General features: G+C 42.9%; 1 protein-coding gene across 1 annotated transcript; it reads right to left on the reverse strand.

Annotated features, from left to right (window-relative positions):
• Window positions 1–602: 602 nt before the first annotated feature.
• On the reverse strand, window positions 603–16,641 carry LOC123954389 (disintegrin and metalloproteinase domain-containing protein 1a-like). The gene is made up of 2 exons (XM_046025513.1): window positions 16,522–16,641; window positions 603–3,122 (listed from the first exon to the last, which is right to left on the reverse strand). Exons 1-2 carry the CDS (start codon window positions 16,639–16,641, stop codon window positions 603–605), a joined length of 2,640 nt encoding a protein of 879 aa, XP_045881469.1.
• Window positions 16,642–18,755: the final 2,114 nt, after the last annotated feature.

Here is an 18,755-nt window from a genome sequence, read left to right on the forward strand (position 1 = left end):
CAGGGTCTTCTGGCTTCCCAGGTATAGTACCTCCCACAGAGTCCCAGAACAAAATGGACTCAATAAATATGCCAAGTGGAATCTGAAGATATGTATAATCTGAATAGGGTTTTATTTATTTTTATGCTTAAACACTCTTCATTTAATGAATATACATTTATAAGGCAAATTAAAATGATCACACAAACAACTACCCTCATAATAGGTAGTGGTTACTTACAAAGTGAAAGTAATAAATGCAGGCTAATGTGGTAGTACATGTCAAACAACTTAGACGAAAGATGGCATGTACTAAAAAAGTTTCTGGTGAATGGAAAAGTTGGCCCAAGACAAATACATTGATGTCTACAGATGCATGTGAAGAGTTCAAATGAAATGTGGAAAAGAAAAAGTAAAATATTTAGTATATTAAATAAATAAAAGCTTAATTACTAAAATGAGTTCCAAAAGTGGATGAATCCCTCCTCCTACATTAGTATATTTTTATTCAGAGCCCATTCCCGAGCCATCAATTCCCACTTCACTTGTACTTCCCTGAGCCTCATTCCCACTCAGTGCTTGAGATGTTTGATATATTTAGCTTCTTCCTCTCACTACTTCTCTTATGGCTCTGATTCTTCCTCCTCTTCCTCTTCTTCCTCTTCCTCTTCCTCCTCCTCCTCTTCTGGCTGAACCTCTTCTGCTGCCTCTTCTGGACCCTTTTCTTTGGGCTCTGGAGGAGCTTTTCTTGAATGTTTACACAAAAGGGTGATAAAAGCAGTTACAACTATTAATAGTAGGAAAAAAAGTATGAGAAATATTATGATCATATTGTCTACGAACTCATGCTCATCTTTGGCAACACTGAAAGCATTTTCAGATTCCCGTTGTAAAACAGGAGAGCCACTGTCCACACTACCCCCAGTTCCTATAGTCGTGCAGTCAGGAGGGGCATAGCCAGCCTCACAATGGCAGTGCTTTAAATTGTTGCAAACTCCTCTCCCATTACACATTTGTCGTGGTTCACAGTCGTAGTTCAGCACAGCATGATCAACGCAGGAGTAATTCAGACAGATTTTTTCTGGAGCACAACGTGTGCCAGCGTCCACATCTCCATCATCAGGGATATCAGTATTATTGTAGGCATCCATGCTCCAGCACCAGTCATCCCTATGAGGCACCTGGATCATTGTTTGCATGGGTTTGACCACTGGTACATGTTTAACATTTGTACATATAATTTTCCCACAATATATATTTTCAGCTGTACACTTTACGTATTCCTGGTTATCTGAAGTGGGAAGGCCACAGTTTCCAAACCGGTCCCCTTTAGTGTTCATGGAAACGTAACAGTCTTCTGGGGCAGACCTTGCAGGGTATCCAAAAACATTTGTGCATTGAAAATCAGCAGTCTTGCACAGACCTTCAATGCAATAGTGAACTCGTTGACAAGGTGTACCATTTTGCTTGTATGTGTTGGTGGGGCACTTGTCAGAGTTACCATCACAATACTCTGGGAGGTCACACTCTCCAAAAGGAGAACGGCACATGATTCCCTTTTCTAAATATCCACACGTTTCATTACAGCAGGGTCCAGAACTACACAATGCTGTTGCCTTCAGCCTACATGTTTCGTCACAGCACGGGTTATTACCACAGTCAGGTCCACAGTCACACTCCTCATTCACCTCCAACACACCGTTTCCACACGAGGCTTGCCTACGCAGGCGACCTTGGGGCCGGGGCTTGTTAAATAGGCAGGCCCCTTTGTGTTCCCGGAGGAACTGGTAGAAGTGGTCAGAACTGCAGTTGCTGAAGCCACTTTCTTTAGTGATGTTTTCACGCATGAGGCAAAAGCGTTTATCTTTACAAGTGCAGGCCGAGTGGTCGTGCTGAATACCCAAGTTGTGCCCAAGCTCGTGGGCCACGAGCGCCGCAAACAGGAGGACATCTTCATGGTGGAAGGATTCAACAGCGGCTGCAAAGCCTCTTGAACAGGCACCATTGAGAAATGCCTGTCCCACATGGTCTTCAGGATGATGTCCCACGATCATGTGGGCAACATCGTGCTTCACCCGGGGGAAGAGCTTCTCCTGTCTCCAGCTGTTGAAATTCCTCAGTGTAACTCGCAAGTCCGCTGGGACTTCTATGAGGTCCCCCTCGGTCCAGACCTCCATTCCAGCCAGCACCACCTCGGTGTTTATTCCCCGAGTGAAGATGTTGGCCAGAGCAGTGATGTCCATTACTCTCTGGACTGTCTCATCGACGTTACCGCCCCACATTTGGAAGCGCTGGTTGCTGACCACGACGAACATCTCCACGTACTTGGTGTGTGACCAAAAGGACGGCAGTGCCTGTGGACGGCGAGGCTTCCTGCTCCCTTGTTGCCGGCTGGTGGACACCACTTGGCTGCCTTTGGAAGTGACGCCGCAGGACACTCGAGCTTGGGGTGCCATGGTGTACAACACATGTTCAAACTGTTCTGAGCTGTCCATGGGCTCAATGCCATAGGGTTTCCCCTCCTTAATCAGGATGCCCCTGAGGCCTGAACAGGTGCTGAGGGAAACAAAAGAACCCGGGACTCCTTCTATGTAGCCTTCGTAGTGACAGTCATGCGAGATGAAAGGCACTTCTTGCCGCAGGACCCCACTGTGATAGCTGAAGACTGGAAAGTTATTCACAAAATAGTCTCTCTTCACCTTCAGTTGAATCACCTGCTTCTGGCCCTGCATTAATAGTGTATAGGATGATGCCTTTTCCCCTGGATCTTCCCTTCCCTTGACCGTCAGACTCTTGGGGATGACTGTTTCGTAAGAAGCGTAATATACAGATCCAGGGTCACAGTACAAGCCTGGCAGGAAAATCAGTACCAACACCAGCATGATGCCCAACCTGACACACGAAGGTCCCGGCACTTCTGGTGCTCGCCTCCAGCCCTTCATTTGTGGAGCCCACGCCGGAAGCTCTCTGCCAGCCTCATAGGCAGCCACTTGGTATTTCTGTAGAGAAGACGAGGAGGAGGCAGACTGTCTCAAAGAAGCTGCCACTGACGTGGCCGTTGGGAATCGGTTGATGGTGTGTGGCCTGTGTCCATCAGTAGCAGCTGTCCCTGACACAGAGACCCTCGGGCGGTAGCTCCAGATCTATGCTGGCCGCATGAAGGGTGGCTACCGCCTACCTGAGAGAAGCATAGCCTCTGGCTATGTCCTTTCTAGTCTTTCCGATCTGTTATCCTTCAGGTAGTGTCCTTTCTGTGTGACTTCTTCCCCAGCATCAACTTCAGTGCTCCCTGGCTAAGGTCCTTTTGACATCGTGGACTGATGTAATCATGAAGGACTGCAGGTACTAAAAGGCAAGACCCTGCCTGGAGAGTGGAAACAAAACCTCCATGCCTTCTCAACTGTGCCGCGCGGAATGCCCCACCCCCGCCCCTCCTGTCGTCCGTTGCTTGGCTAACTCCAAGTGTTCCAGACCAGGGGGCTTAGACATCTTTGGAGGCACACTCTGTTGCTCACTTCCCCTCCTTTAAAACTCTTGCTCCGTAACACACAGCTATCATAACTCTGATTGTTCTTTATCCCTGGATGGCATTATAGGGATATGCGTCATCTCACAGGCCAGTCTGTTAGAAAAGGCCAGTGGAGTGGCAGCCCTGTGCCACAAGATAGACTTGAGTGAGCTGGTGACTCTTGGGGCAAGGGTCAATACCCCTGTGTTTTAACATCGTCAGAGTTTGGTTTCTCAAGTTCTGTTGATAACACTGTCCAAACGTGTGTATGGGGATGCCAGTAGAGCGGCCTCCCCTTCTGGGTGAGTATCATGGGCCCGTTGGTGGGTGAGTCCAGGCCCACACTCTTCATAGGATGGCCCTGACATCCTGGTATGTAATACTATGCCTGTTGTAAACTAGGTATCCTGAAAGTCTCTCCTGTGTTAGAATGCGGCCTCCGTGTGTTCAGTGACCAATTCTGTCTGTTCGTCTTTATTATACCCTCAGGTCTAGGTGAGTGCTTGTCCAAAAGTAGACAAACAAGAATTATTTATCAAGTGAATAAATGACTCCCAGGTTATGAGTGCTGTGATGTCTCATCTGTTGTGTGTCATTTGTTTTTACTTGCTTGATGCCTGTCCTGAATGGCTAAAAATGTCTTCAGGAAAACCCACAACCATACTGACTAACGGCACATTTGTGTTCTCGGTATGTGCCTCTTCCTACATTCGGCCAGCAGGTCACTCTTCTGACTTCTTCTGGCCTCACCTTTGGCTGAGAAAAATAGAAGCAGTCCAAAGAGTGCTTCCACGTGTCGGTGCCGGGTGAGGCCCCCTGTGTCTAGATCTTCCTCCTACGATGGTGGATAAGTTGTCCATGCTCCAGTTGAAGGCCAGTCCCTCTGCTTGCATGAGGAGTCTCCTACCCTTTTTAATTTCTCGTGGACTTTGTTTGCTTTTCCAGTTGTCCCTTCTCCCTTTTCCATCTTAAACATCTGTTTGTCCATAGATCCAGTCTCATTATAAGCTGTAATATCTCACCCTTATGAAACCATCCTTCTCAGCCCATGTCACTCTCAGTCACATCCAGTTTCTCTTCTGTTTCATAGTGAAGCTCTTTGACAGAGTGTATTAACATTCTTTTTCCAGTTTGCATCACTTTTTTCTTTTCTGAAATGCTTAACTTTGAATCATACCACAAACCCATGACATGCATAAGACAGAAAAGTGTTTTACACTGAATTATTAAAAAGAGAACAGCTTAGCCAGACACAAAAGGACAAATATTCTATGATTTCATGTACTTAAAATTTTTTTATAATGCAATTCAATTAATATATGGTGTATTATTAGCTTCAGAGGTAGAATTTAAGGATTCATTAGTTACATATAACACCCAGTGATCATTCCATCAAGTGCTGTCCATAGTGACCATCACCCAGTTACCCCATTACTCCCACCCCCGCCTATTTCCACTCCAGACACCCTCAGTTTGATTCCCATGGTTAAGAGTCTCTTATGGTGGGGCATCTGGGTGGCTCAGTGGGTTAAGCCTCTGCCTTCAGCTCAGGTCATGATCTCAGGCTCCTGGGATCAAGCCCTACATCAGCATCTCTGCTCAGCAGGGAGCCTGTCCCACCCACCCCCCACCTGCCTCTCTGCCTACTTGTGATCTCTGTCTAATAAATAAGTAAAATCTTTTTAAAAAATTTAAAAAAGAGTCTCTTATGGTTTGTCTCCCTCTTTGTTTACATATGATTTAATTTTTCGTTCCCTTCCACTGTGTTTATCTGTTTTGTTTCTTTGGTCCCACAAGTGAGTGAAGTCATATGATATTTGTCTTCCTATGTCTTATTTCACTTAGCATAACACCCTCTAGTTCCATCCAAGTCATTGCAAATGGCAGAATTTCATTCTTTTTTTTTTTTTTAAGATGGGACCTCATCGTGATATTGATTTGTATTTCCCTGATGCTGAGTGATGCTGAGCATTTTATCATGTGTCTGTTAGCCATTCCTATGTCTTCTTTGGAGGAATGTCTATTCATGTCTTCTGCCTATTTCTTGACTGGATTTTTTGGTTTTTTGGTTGTTGAGTTTGAGAAGTTCTTTATAGATTTTTGATACTAGTATGTCATTTTTCTGGTATGTCATTTGTAAATATTTTCTTTTCTGGTATGTTTATTGATCTTATTAATTCTTTCAGAGAACCAGCTCCTAGTTCCCTTGTGATCTGTTGTACTGTTATTGTTGTTGTTGTTGTTTAATTTCTGTATCTTTAATTTCTGCTCTGATCTTTATTACTGCTCTTCTGCTGGATTTAAGCTTTATTTGCTGTTCTTTCTCCAGCTCCTGTAGGTGTAAGGTTAGATTGTGTACTTGAGACTTTTCTTGTTTCTTGAGAAAGGCTTGAATTCTTATATACAATGTAAGTGCATTTGGTGCATCCCAAAAGCTCTGAACCTTTAGTTTTCATTTTCATTTGTTTCCATGTATTTTTTAAATTCTTCTTTAATTTCCTGGTTGACCCATTCCTTAGTAGGCTGCTCTTCAACCTCCATGTATTTGTGTTCCTTCCAACTTTCCTCTTGTGATTGAGTTCACGTTATGAAGCCTTGTGGTCTGAAAACATGCATGATATGATCTGTCTTTTTGTACCAGTTGAGACCTGATTTGTGACCCACTGTGTGTGACCTATTCTGGAGAATGTTCCATGGGCACTTGAGAAGAATGTGTATTTTGTTGTTTTAGGATGAAATGCTCTGAATATGTCTGCGAAGGCCATCTGGTGCAGTGTGTCATTCATTCAAAGCCCTTGTTTCTTGGTTTGTCTTCTGCTTAGATGATCTGTCTATTGCCCTGAGTAAGGTGTTAATGTCCCCTACTGTTATTGTACTATTATCAATGTGTTTCTTTAATTTTGTTATTAATTGGTTTATACAGTTGGCTGCTCCCAAGTTAGGGACATACATACTTATAATGGTTGGATCTTCTAGTTGGATAGACGCTTTTATTATGATATTGTGTCCTTCTTCATCTCTTATTACAGCCTTTGGTTTAAAATCTAGTTTGTCTGATATAAAGATTGCTACTTGCAGTTTTTATCAATGTCCATTAGCATAAAACATGGTTCTTTATCCTCTCACCTTCAATCTGGAGGTATCTTTGGGTCTCAAATGTGTCTCTTGTAGACAGCCTATCGATGGGGACTTTTTTTTTTTTAATCCAATCTGATACCATGTGTCTGTTGATTGGAGCATTCAGCCCATTTATATTCAGAGTAATTACTGAAAGATATTAAGTGCCATTGTATTACCTGTAAAGTCGCTCTTTCTGTAGATTGTCTCTGTTCCTTCATGATCCTTGTTACTTTTGGGGTCTCTCTGTACTCAGAGGATCCCCTTTAATATTTCTTGTAGAGGCTTCTGGGTAGCTTGGTTAAGCAACTGTCTTTGGCTCAGGTCATCATCCTGGAGTCCCAAGATGGAGTCCCGAATCTGTCTCCCTGCTTGCCAGGGAGTCTGCTACTCCCTCTGACCTTCTCCCTATCTCTCTCTCTCTCATTCTTTCTCATCTCTCTCATTCTCCCATCAATCAATCAATCAGTCAATTAATAAATAAATAAAATCTTTAACAAAATATATTTCTTGCATGGCTGGTTTAGTGTTCAGGAATCCCTCTAGTTTTTGTTGGTCCTGGAAACTCTTAATCTTGCCTTCTGTTCTGAATGACATCCTTGCCAGATAAAGTAATCTTGGTTGCGTATTTTTCCCATTTAGCACATTGAGTATATCATGCCTGTCCTTTCTGGCCTGCCAGGTAGGTCTCTGTGGACAGGTCTGCTGCCAGTCTTATGTTTCTGCCCTTGTAGGTTACAGACCTCCTGTCCTGAGCTGCTTTTAGGTTTTTCTCTTTATCTCTGAAATTTGCAAGCTACACTATTGTAGGTCGAGATGTTGACCTATTTTTATTGATTTTGAGGGGGTTTCTCTGTGCCTCCTGGACTTGAATGCCTCTTTCCTACTCCAGATTAGGGAAGTGCTCAGCTGTGATTTGTTGAAATAAACCTTCTTCACCCCCTTCATCTTCTGGGACCCCTATTATTCGAATATTATTTCACTTTATGGTATCACTGATTTCTCCAAGTCTCCCTTCATCATCCAGTAATTGTTTTTCTCTCCCTTTCTTAGCTTCCTTGTTTTCCATCATTTTGTCTTATATATCACTGGTTCTCTTTTCTGCCTCATTTATCCAAGCAGTTAGAGCCTCCTTTTTTTTTTTAAATTTTTTAAATATTTTATTTATTTATTTGACCAAGAGAGAGGTCACAAGTAGGCAGAGAGACAGGCAGAGAGAGAGGGAAAAACAGGCTCCCCACTGAGCAGAGAGCCCAATGCGGGGCTCGATCCCAGTACCCTGAGATCATGACCTGAGCTGAAGGCAGAGGCCTAAACCACTGAGCCACCCAGGCGCCCCAGAGCCTCCTTTTTTTTTTTACTGCATCTCAGGAATAGCATTTTTATTTTTCACCCGATTAGTTTTTACTTCTTTCATTTCTATAATAATGGAGTCTCTAGTGTCTTCTCTGCTTTTTTTCAAGCATACTTTTTAAATAATTGTTTTGAATTCTAGTTGTGACATCTTACTTTTATCCATATTGATTAAATCCCTGGAAGTGAGTAGTACTTCCTCCTGTTCTTTCTTTTGGTGTGAGTTTCTCCATCTCATCATTATGTCCAGAAAAGAATAAAAGAGAGAAAAGGCAAAACAAACAAACAAAACAAAAACCACCAGAAAAATACAAACAAAACTAACCAGAGGAAATAAGAAACAAACAAATGTAAGAAGAAATTAAACAACAACTAAAACAGAACAAAACAATAAACTAGATCCTGAGTGTATTTTGGTTTGTTTGTTAAAAGAAACTAGATCTCAAAAATAGGAAAGAGAGAAAAACTTATATATATATATATATATATATATATATTTTTGTGTATCTGTTTGTGTATATGTATCTCAATGTGTATGTATAGATCTCAAATAGGAAAGAATGAAAAACTTTTATATATAAATATATAATAAGTATAATATTAATTTATATATAAATATATGTTATATATAAACATATGTATTTATACAGAAATACAAAATGTATATGTAAATGTAATATATAATATAATAACATATGTAACATTATATATAATAAAATAGTACAGAAGGAAACAAAGTATATATTACAAACTTTAATAAGAACCAGAAAGGAATTTAAAAAAATAAAATACCTGAAAAGAATAAAACTGAAAGGCTAATGAATAATAATTATTTTTAAAAAGCTGTGAATTCTATATACTGTCTTTCCCCAAAGCTAAAATTTTGCGGTTCCCTATAATGGGAAAACTTGGTGCAAGCGAGTTGTTCCAGCCCGTCTTCTGGCGGAGGGGTGTCTGTTGCAGGGAATCTCAGGTGTCCTTGCTTGGTGGAATTGCACTGCTATTACCAGGGGGCAGGGCTCAGTGCGAGCAGCTTCAGATTGCACGGTGTTGTGCACCGTTTTGTTCTCTGAAGGCCTTCAGCACCGATGGGGTTGAGGATGTGGATATGGCCATGCCCCAATCTCTAGCCACCAACCCCCCTCCCCGCACTCTTCAGGAAGCCCTCACAGGTGCAGTGAATCACCTCTTGTCTCCCTGGTTTCGGACAGAACTCTTTGTTCACCGGGCCTGTGACCGAGCATTTTTATCTCAGGCACCCACTCAGCTCTGAATCTCTAAACTTGACAGACTCCTGCAGTGCAAACACATGCCGTTTTTCCCAGGAAAGGGGGTGCGGGCCTCACTGTATTTCTGCCTGTTGCTGTCCCCTGCCAAGAGAGCAGTCATACCACTATGAAGTAATTCACAGTTCATGGCAACACAGAGCAGAGAGCCGGCTGCTAGACTTGCTGTTTTCACCTGGCTTCCCAGCTCCGATCCCTGAAAATCCTGCCACACTCTGGCACCCCACATTCTTCTTGTGACCTTGGGGATCCAGGGGCCACGCTATCTGACATGGGATTCCACCCCGCCTCACCACCTGAGCATCTTTAAGCCAGGGACGTCCCCCACTGTAGCAGATTTCTAAGTTCCAATTTTGTGCTCCCCTGCTTATAATACTTTGAGGGAGCTTCCTTAAGCAGGCTTCCTCCCTCCGCCTTATCTACTCATCTATTGCCCCGAATTCACGTCTCCATACCTCCAAAAGGTGGTCACTTTCCTATTTGTAGAATTGCAGCAATTCTTTTCTCAGATCTGTGATTAATGTTGCAGGTGTTCAGAATGATTTTGTAACTATGTAGCTGAATTCCAGGAACCAGACGAAATTAGGGTCCCCTACTCCTCTGCCATCTTAACTTCTCCTCTGTGATTTCCTTTAGATGAGGTTCCTCAAAAGGTCAGGTTCACGGAGAAAGTAGAATAGAGTTGACCAGGAGCTGGGGAAAAGAGTGACCGAGAGTTATTTTCTGATGGGTACAGAGTTTCAGTTTGGGACGATGACAGGTTCTGGAAACAGATGGTGGTGAAGGCTGTCCAGCAGTGTGAATGTACTTAATGCCACCAAACTGTACACTTAAAAAATGGTAAAGACATTTACCATTTTCAAACTGTACACTTAAAAAATGGTAAAGACGTTTACCATTTTCAAACTGTACACTTAAAAAATGGTAAAGACGTTTACCATTTTCAAACTGTACACTTAAAAAATGGTAAAGACGTTTACCATTTTCAAACTGTACACTTAAAAAATGGTAAAGACGTTTACCATTTTCAAACTGTACACTTAAAAAATGGTAAAGACGTTTACCATTTTCAAACTGTACACTTAAAAAATGGTAAAGACGTTTACCATTTTTTAAGTGTACAGTTTGGTGGCATTAAGTACATTCACACTGCTGGACAGCCTTCACCACCATCTGTTTCCAGAACCTGTCATCGTCCCAAACTGAAACTCTGTACCCATCAGACAATAACTCTCGGTCACTCTTTTCCCCAGCTCCTGGTCAACTCTATTCTACTTTCTCCATGAACCTGACCTTTTGAGGAACCTCATCTAAAGGAAATCACAGAGGAGAAGTTAAGATGGCAGAGGAGTAGGGGACCCTAATTTCGTCTGGTTCCTGGCATTGGGGAGGGGAGGCGAACCATAAGAGACTATGGACTCTGAAAAACAACCTGAGGGTTTTGAAGGGTCAGGGGTGGGAGGTTGGGGCAACCTGAAGGTATTGAAGGGTCAAGGGTGGGAGGTTGGGGGAACAGGTGGTGGGTAATGGGGAGGGCACGTTTTGCATGGAGCACTGGGTGTTGTGCAAAAAGAATGAATACTGTTACGCTGAAAAAATAAATAAAAGGGGGACAAAAAAAGAAAAAAAATGGTAAAGACGGTTAATTTTATGTGATGTATATTTTATCGAGGGAGGGAGACTGCTGTGTAGGTCGAATGATGTAATCAACAGTTTTAGGTCCGTAGAAGTCATCCATGTGCCATTGCCAATCACAGATCCTCCTGCATAACAGATAATCATGATTCTGTCTCTCATGGTAACTATTTTCTCCTTAAAAAAATTGTTTTGGGTGGGCGCCTGAGTGGCTCAGTGGGTTAAGCCGCTGCCTTCGGCTCAGGTCATGATCTCGGGATCCTGGGATCGAGTCCCGCATCAGGCTCTCTGCTGAGCGGAGCCTGCTTCCCTCTTTCTCTCTCTCTCTCTCTCTCTCTCTCTCTGCCTGCCTCTCTGTCTACTTGTGATCTCTCTCTGTCAAATAAATAAATAAAATCTTAAAAAAAAAAATTGTTTTGAGGACACCTGGGTGGCTCAGTTGGTTGGGCAGCTGCCTTCGGCTCAGGTCATGATCCCAGCGTCCTGGGATCGAGTCCCACATCGGGCTCCTTCTTCTCTCTCTGCCTCTGCCTGCCACTCTGTCTGCCTGTGCTCTCTCTCTCTGACAAATAAATAAAATCTTTAAAAAAAAAAAAAGAATAAAAAAAATTATTTTGCTTCCCAAATATGCATCCTGGTGTAACTGTAATTTTATTTTACTTGTCTTCTAATAACACCTTTATTGAGATACAATTCACATGCCATGATTGTTTTTGTTTAAGAAGTCCAGTTCAAATAAGTCAAGCAGAGAAAGTCAGTTTTCGTATGGTTTCACTTACTTGTGGAACATAAGGAATAGCACGGAGGACATTAAGAGAAGGAAGGGAAAAATGAAGGGATGGGAATCAGAGGGGAAGACGAACCATGAGAGACTGTGGACTCCCAGAAACCAGCTGAGAGTCTTAGAGAGAAGGGGTGGGGGATGGGTTGGCCTGGTGATGGATATTAAGGAGGGCACGTATTGCATGGAGCACTGGGTGTTATACACAAACAGTGAATCACGAACCCTACATCAACACCGATGATGTACTGTATGGTGACTAACATAACATAATATGAAAATAAATAAAGAGTCCAGTTCAGGGGCACCTGAGTGGCTCAGTCGGTTAAGTGTCTGCCTTCAGGTCAGGTCGTCATCCCAGGGTCCTGGCATCAAGCCCCACTGAGCAGAGAGCCTGCTTCTTCTTCTCCCTGATGCTTCCCTGTTTGTACTTTCTCTCTGTCTCTCTGTCAAATAAATAAATTCTTCAAAAAGTAATAGAGAGTCCAGTTCAGTGGTTTGTAGTATGTTCAGAAAATTATGCAACCATCACCACAGTCGAATTTAGAACATTTTTCCTCACCCTATAAAGAAAACTCTCCCATTCATTAGCAGCCCCTCTTCATGTCACCCCTCCCCCTGAGCCCCCGGCCACCGCTAGTGTGCTCTCTAGGACTTTGTCTGTTCCGGGTATTTCATAGTAAGAGACTCGTACAAGTTGTCATCTTCTGTGATGGACTTACTTCACCTCACGTGTTTTCAAGGATGAGCCATGTTGTAGCATGTGTCAGTATTTCATTTCCTTTGGGCCAAATAGTAGATTCCTTTTGAATAAAGGAATAGGCCACATTTTATTTATTTACTTATTTAGGACTCATCAGTGGTTGACCATGTTGGTAGTTTCCACTTTTGGGCTATTGTGAATAATACTGCTGTGGACATTGGAGTATAAGATTTTGCTTGGACGTATGTTTTCATTTCCCTTGGGTAGGCGCTTGGGAGTGGAATGGCTCGGTCATGCGTTAACTCTGTGTTTAGCGTTTCGAGGAACTGCCCGACTCTTCTCTAAAGCAGCTACATACTTTTCCATTCTTGCCAGCCGTGAATGAGTATTCCAGTTTCTCCACATCCTCACTGACATTCAACACTGCCTGTCTTTTTTATTTTAGCCATCCCAGTGGATGTAAAATGGCTTCTGATTGTAGTTTTGATGAGCACTTTTCTGATAATTCATGATATTGCACATCCTTTCACATTCTTATTGATCTTTGCTTCTTCTTTGAAGAAATGTCTGTTCACAGTCTATGCCCTTTTAAAATTGGACATCTTTTTCTGGTAAGAGTTCTTGATCTTTTCTGGGTACTAGTCCCCATCAGATATATGATCCACTAATATTTTCTCCCATCCTGTGGACTGTCTTTTCACCTTCTCAGTGCTGTTTCTCTGAGTGGAGAAGTATTCATTTCTCCTTCCAATAGTTTTTTCACCACTATTGATTACCAGGACTCCTTTTCATCTTATAACCTATAACTGAAACTGTAAATCTCCATTGCCTATTTGCCTCCATCCCCTAGCCACCACCATTCTACTTCCTGTCTCTAGAATTGTGACTACTCTAGGTGCCTCCTATGAGTGGACTCATACAAGACTTGTCTTTTAGGAACTGGCTTATTTCAACTTGGCATAATGTCCTTGAGGGTCATCCATTTTAGTGGCACACGTTAGAATTTCTTTTCTTTCTGAGGATGGATAGTGTTTCATTGTAAGTATACACCACATTTTGCTTATCCATTGGTCATCCATCGATGGACATTTAGGTTGCTTCTGTGTTTTAGCTATTGTGAATAGTGCTGCTGTGAACACGGACATACCAACAGCTATTCAAGACCCTGCTTTCAGTTCTTTGGGGTGTATACCCAGGAGTGGAATTGCTGGTTCCTATGGCAAGTCTATTTGTGATCCTTTGAGGAACCGCGACACTGTATTCCACAGCCTCTGTACCATTTTACATTTTCACTGGCAGCACACATAGGTTCCAATTTCCTCCACATCCACGCCAACACCGGATGTCTTATTTTCTGTTTTTTGGACAGCAGCCATCCTCATGGGTGGGAGGTGGTATCTCACTGCAGTTTTGGTTTGCGTTTCCCTCATGATGAGTGATGTTGAACATCTTTTTATGTGCCGTAGGCCATTTGTGTATCTTCTTTGCAGAAATGTCTCTTCAAGTCCTCTGCCCATTTTTTGAATCAGGTCATTCCTTTTGTTGTTCTTGGTGTTGAGTTGTAGGACTGTCCCTGTATATTCTGGATATTAATCCCTTATCAGACAGACACTTGATTTGCAAATATTTTCTCCCATTCTGTGGGTAGCCTTTTTCCTGTGTCAGAAGTGGTTTTTGATGCACAAAAGTTTTAACGTTTTGTTAAGTCCATTTCGTCTGTTTTTTTGTTGTTGTTGTGACCTGTGTCTTTGGTGTCATGCCTCAGAATTATCTTGGCCAAATCGAGTGCCGTGAAACGCTTCTTTATGTTTTCTTCTAAGAGTTTATAGCAAGGCAAGTCCTGTGAAGGGGGATTTTCTGGGGAACTGCCAGGCATAAAATTAGTAACAGCTCTATGGCCATGGTGCTTTTGAGGGAGCTCTAAACTGTCCTGCCCATTCCACTGGGTGCTAGGCTGCCTGTTTTCACAGCTACCCTAGTTGCTGTGATACAGTTTTTCAAGGCTAGTGGGAACCTGAGGGAGAGGGATATGGGACGAAGGCAATTAAAACGACATAGCTCAGTGCTCTTACCAAGATTCAGCCGTTTTATACCCATTTTTTGAACAAACAAGCTTCACTGGTTCAGTGTCTTGGATTAATACCCACACCTCCAAAAGGTGGGTTTTGACTCTTTTTGCCTGTGTTGTAACTGTTTTTATGGAGGAGGGGATTTCTGAAGGACCTTATTTTAACATTTTGGGAGTGCTTCCCATTTTACCTCTTAAGTTCCTGCGATTCCGAAGGAATGCAGTGTGACCTCTTCTGTTCCACGTGGTATTTAAGTTTACAGTTACTTACCCTGTTCGATGCCACCATAGTTCATTCACTGCCACATTGTTCTACCCTTGTATTTCTGTGTGTGGATCCATCACAACATTCATTGTATTATCTGTGAACACAGGGCTCTTTTCTTTTGGAATATTATGCAAGTCCTTCTTATGACCATTATTGTCCAGTAACATGATGCAAATAAGCAGAAATTTCTAAGGCATTTGCCAAAGAGTAAAAGAGCTAAGTTATAGGGAACCTGAGAAAATAAAATTAACTAGAAAACTGTAAGTGCTATTTCAAAGTGGCACGCCACTTTATGTTTCTGAGGCAGTTTATGAGAGCTTCTACTATTCCACATCAACACCTGGAATTTTAAGTTTCAACAGCCAGTCTTGTGGGTGTGTAGCAACATCTCTTTGTGGCTATATGATCTGTGTTTCTCTGAATATCGATGACAGTGGAATGCCCTCACAGATGTTTGTTTGGCTCACTCTTGGCACTTTGACTTCAGTAGAATAAGCTTTCATTCCCACCCATCCATCCAAACTGCTCTGCTCCAGGATACCAATGAATAACTCTCCATTGTCAAATCAAATGATCAACACTCGGTCCTCACCTTGGACCTACTAACAACACTTAAAAGATGATCGGAATGTTCTGACTTACCTTTGAAAAGAATCGCTCTGCCCACTGGGTGGAAAACAGGCTGCTGGGAGAGCCAGAGTGGAGGCAGAGAGACCAGTTAGAGACTTCTGCGGTTGGAGAAGGGAAGAGGGAGTGGATGATGGCTTGCAGTGTGCTGCAGAGTGGGGGTCAGTGGCGGTGGTGGTAAGAGGTCTCATTCTGGATATCTGTTGAAAGTAGAGCCCCGAGAAATTGCAGATGGACTGGCATTGTAGTGTAAGGCTCTTCTAGAAACACTTTCGCTCTTGGGTTTTCAGGACATGCTCTCTCCTGGTGGTTCCCCTACCATACCAGCCACTCCTTCTCCCCCCACTTCTTTCCTGAGTCCTCATTTTATCAACACCTACACATGGAGCACCCCGGAGCTAAGCCCTCACCCAGTCCTTGGATCTGTTCCTTTCTCTATCTGCTGGCTCTGCTCCCTGGGCAGTGGCCACCATCCCGTGGCTTGAATATCATCTCCGGACTGGCAACTCTCAAACAGACATCTGTGGCTGACTTTCCTCCTGAGTTCCAGACCCAGTCGTCTTGCTGCCTAGCTGCCATGCCCGCCTGGGTGTTTAAGAGGCATCTCAAGCTAAACACGTCCAACGCCTGCTTTTTCCCACTCATCTGCACCTCAGTGAATGGCAACTCTGTTCTTGCCGTTGCTCAGGGCAGAGCCAGTAGAGTCCTCCTTCTTTGTCACCTTTCTCTAACACTCTACGTGTGCTCTGTCACCAAATCCTTTGAGCTCTACCTCACGGTATACGCAGATTCTAGCCGCTCCTCACCGCTACCACTTCAGCCACCCTCCTAAAAGCTTCCAACATCTCCTGCTTGGTATATCACAGGGTATCTCAGGATTTTCTGCTTATGCAATGGTGCATCATCCCACCCCTTCCTGTTCTTTGATCATGTAGCAGATGGAGTGATCCTTCAGTACTTCTCAGCTCTGGTCACCCCTTTGCCAAAGGCCTTCTGTGCTTCCCATCCCCACTGAAATAGAAATGTAAGTCCTTACCGGTCCTTACCAAGTCTTCACGTGACCTGTCTCCATCCACTGCCCTCAACTGCTACTCCACCATGCCCACTCTGTCCAGATAATGCTGACCTCCTTGCTGCTCTTCAGACATGCCAAGCACGCTCCCATCTCAGGACCCTTCCACTTAGACTCCCCTCACCCTGATGGGCTCTTCCCCTTCTCTGACCATTGGCTTCAAAGAGAATTCCACCTTCACATCACTCTTGTTCCCCTTGCACAGCTTCATCTGCTCCGTTGCACATGTTACAGCCTGACGCATCATGGAGTTATCTTTTAGTTGGTGCCAGGTTTGCAGTCTTTTCTTTTCTTTTCTTTTTTTTTCATTTTCATGGGATCAGAGGCTTTGTCTTATTTTCTACCATGTCCCTAGTACTAGTACAACAGTTCATAGGTAAGGACTCAACAGTGGTTGTATGCATGAATGAGGAGAGGTGACGTGTCAGCTTCACAGTTCAATTAGACTTCTGTAAAAAGCACCAAGGTTGGACAGCAAGCCGCGAATGTGCAAGTTGGCGTGTCTTGAGCCATTTGCACGTTAAGGACTAAGGATGCGGTCAGAAGAGGGAGATAGCTGGAATCTTTGACTTAGGATCCAAGCAGCAGGTTGCTTTTAATGCCACCATGGTCTTGAAAGGAGGGCTCTAAGGAAAGGAAGAAAGTCCTTACCAGGCTTACCTGTAACTGGGCCCAAGGCAGCAATTGCCACGTCAGTCAAATCTTGCTCCTCCTCCCCCCAGAAATTTTCAATTTAGTAGGGGAAGTAGAATGTGTTTGCAAATGATCATGTATGTGATAGGTCAGAATACCATAGGTATAAAGGAAGTTCAGTACTGGGACTTGGTGGGTGTAGATCTTACCATAGCTGAACAACGTACAATTCATACACTCTTACATCCATCGACACAGTTGATTTTAGATCTCCTAAAATCAGTGTTGATGTGCATACCCGCTGTATGCCAAGCAGTGCACTGGATACCGACACACACGTCACCCAACTTAATCTCTCAGCCAGTCTGTGAGAGGCGTCCTTTGTGTGGCCCTTACTGAGGCAGAAACCTAGGCCCGAGGAAGTGAAGTTTGGTGTCTAAGACCAACCAGCCAGAGGGTAACACCTAGGATTTAGGAAGAGAGAAGATGAAAGCCCCCTTAATCAGAAGAAAGGTTCTCTTCTTCTGGTTGGATTTGTTAGGTTAGGAGAACACAAGATGCCAAGCTTACACAGCTCTCATGCTCTTAGCATCCAAGGAGAAGAAAAGAGCTCTCAGGGTGCTTAGGAAAGATAGTTTCTACTCTTCTCTCTTATGCTTGAGTTTTTTTGTAAAACACCCACTTATATTGACATGGGTCATAAAAACAACATGACAATAAAGATGATTAAAATTGTATCTGTTTTAGAATAAAAATCATGAATAAAAGGAATTTTTTTTTGGTGCATTGTTACATAAAATGTAAATACTGCAGTAGGACTCTGATTAGTTGGGGGATCTGATGTATTGGTACCATTTTGTTCCAACAGTTTTATAGTTTTCTGTCTGGCTTTTCTTAAACCATGATGCATCAGTTACCACAAAGTTCGTGTATTGTTACCTGGAATTTTAGAGGTTCCCATGAATTGTGAATAGATAAAATATCGACTTTAATATAGAAACTAAGAAATCAAGAGAATAAACAAAACTCAAATGAATTCAACACTGTGTATGTGTCTGTCCCTTGGTCTCCATTGTCTACCCTGCCCCACTCAACCTGGATCCCTGAATCAGATGCAGCTGCTTCCAGAGAGCCCCAATTTTATAAACCCCAGTTACTAGGCTGCATCGAGTTTGAAGTGATGCTTCATCCAAAAATTGCCTTTATTTATTTTAAATTACCAGTATTTCATGAATAAAAACTGTCATAGTAAATTAGAGTACTCAGTAGGTAATGTTCCTAAAATAATACATTGATGTGACTTGGGTGAATAATCCCAGGATAGCTAGAGATAGTACAATTCTGTCAAACAATGTAGATGGAAGATGGTATGCCCTGAAAAGTAATTTTAGCTCAGAAATCGAGCCAAATGATACAAGGTATTGATACAATATTGTTTCATGAAATGGGATAAGGCAAAACTACAGAATATTTTGTATATTATTTCATGTATCAATGTATAACCAAACTGCTAAAGTAAATATTGAAAGCTGGGTTCCTCCTCCCAGATTACTGTTTCTCTAGACTGTATAGTCCAGTCAGAGCACTGGAGCCATCAGTTCTCACTTCACCTTTGCCTCTATGAGCCTCTCATCCCCCCTCAGTGCTTGAGATATTTGATGTATTTGGCTTCTTCCTTCACTATTTTTATGCCTTCGGTTATACCTGTCCTTTACCTGCTACCTC

Source organism: Meles meles, chromosome 12 (assembly GCF_922984935.1).
Source record: "Meles meles chromosome 12, mMelMel3.1 paternal haplotype, whole genome shotgun sequence".
Taxonomy (NCBI): domain Eukaryota; kingdom Metazoa; phylum Chordata; class Mammalia; order Carnivora; family Mustelidae; genus Meles; species Meles meles.

What these genes read in the sequence shown, in the direction of transcription:
- LOC123954389 (XM_046025513.1), bottom strand. Translation starts at nt 16,641, where the DNA reads ATGCGTCAGGCTGTAACATGTGCAACGGAGCAGATGAAGCTGTGCAAG. An exon ending in AAGGGGAAGAGCCCATCAGG is followed by an intron (nt 3,123 to 16,521) that starts GTGAGGGGAGTC and finishes CGGCCAGCATAG; the next exon opens with ATCTGGAGCTACCGCCCGAG.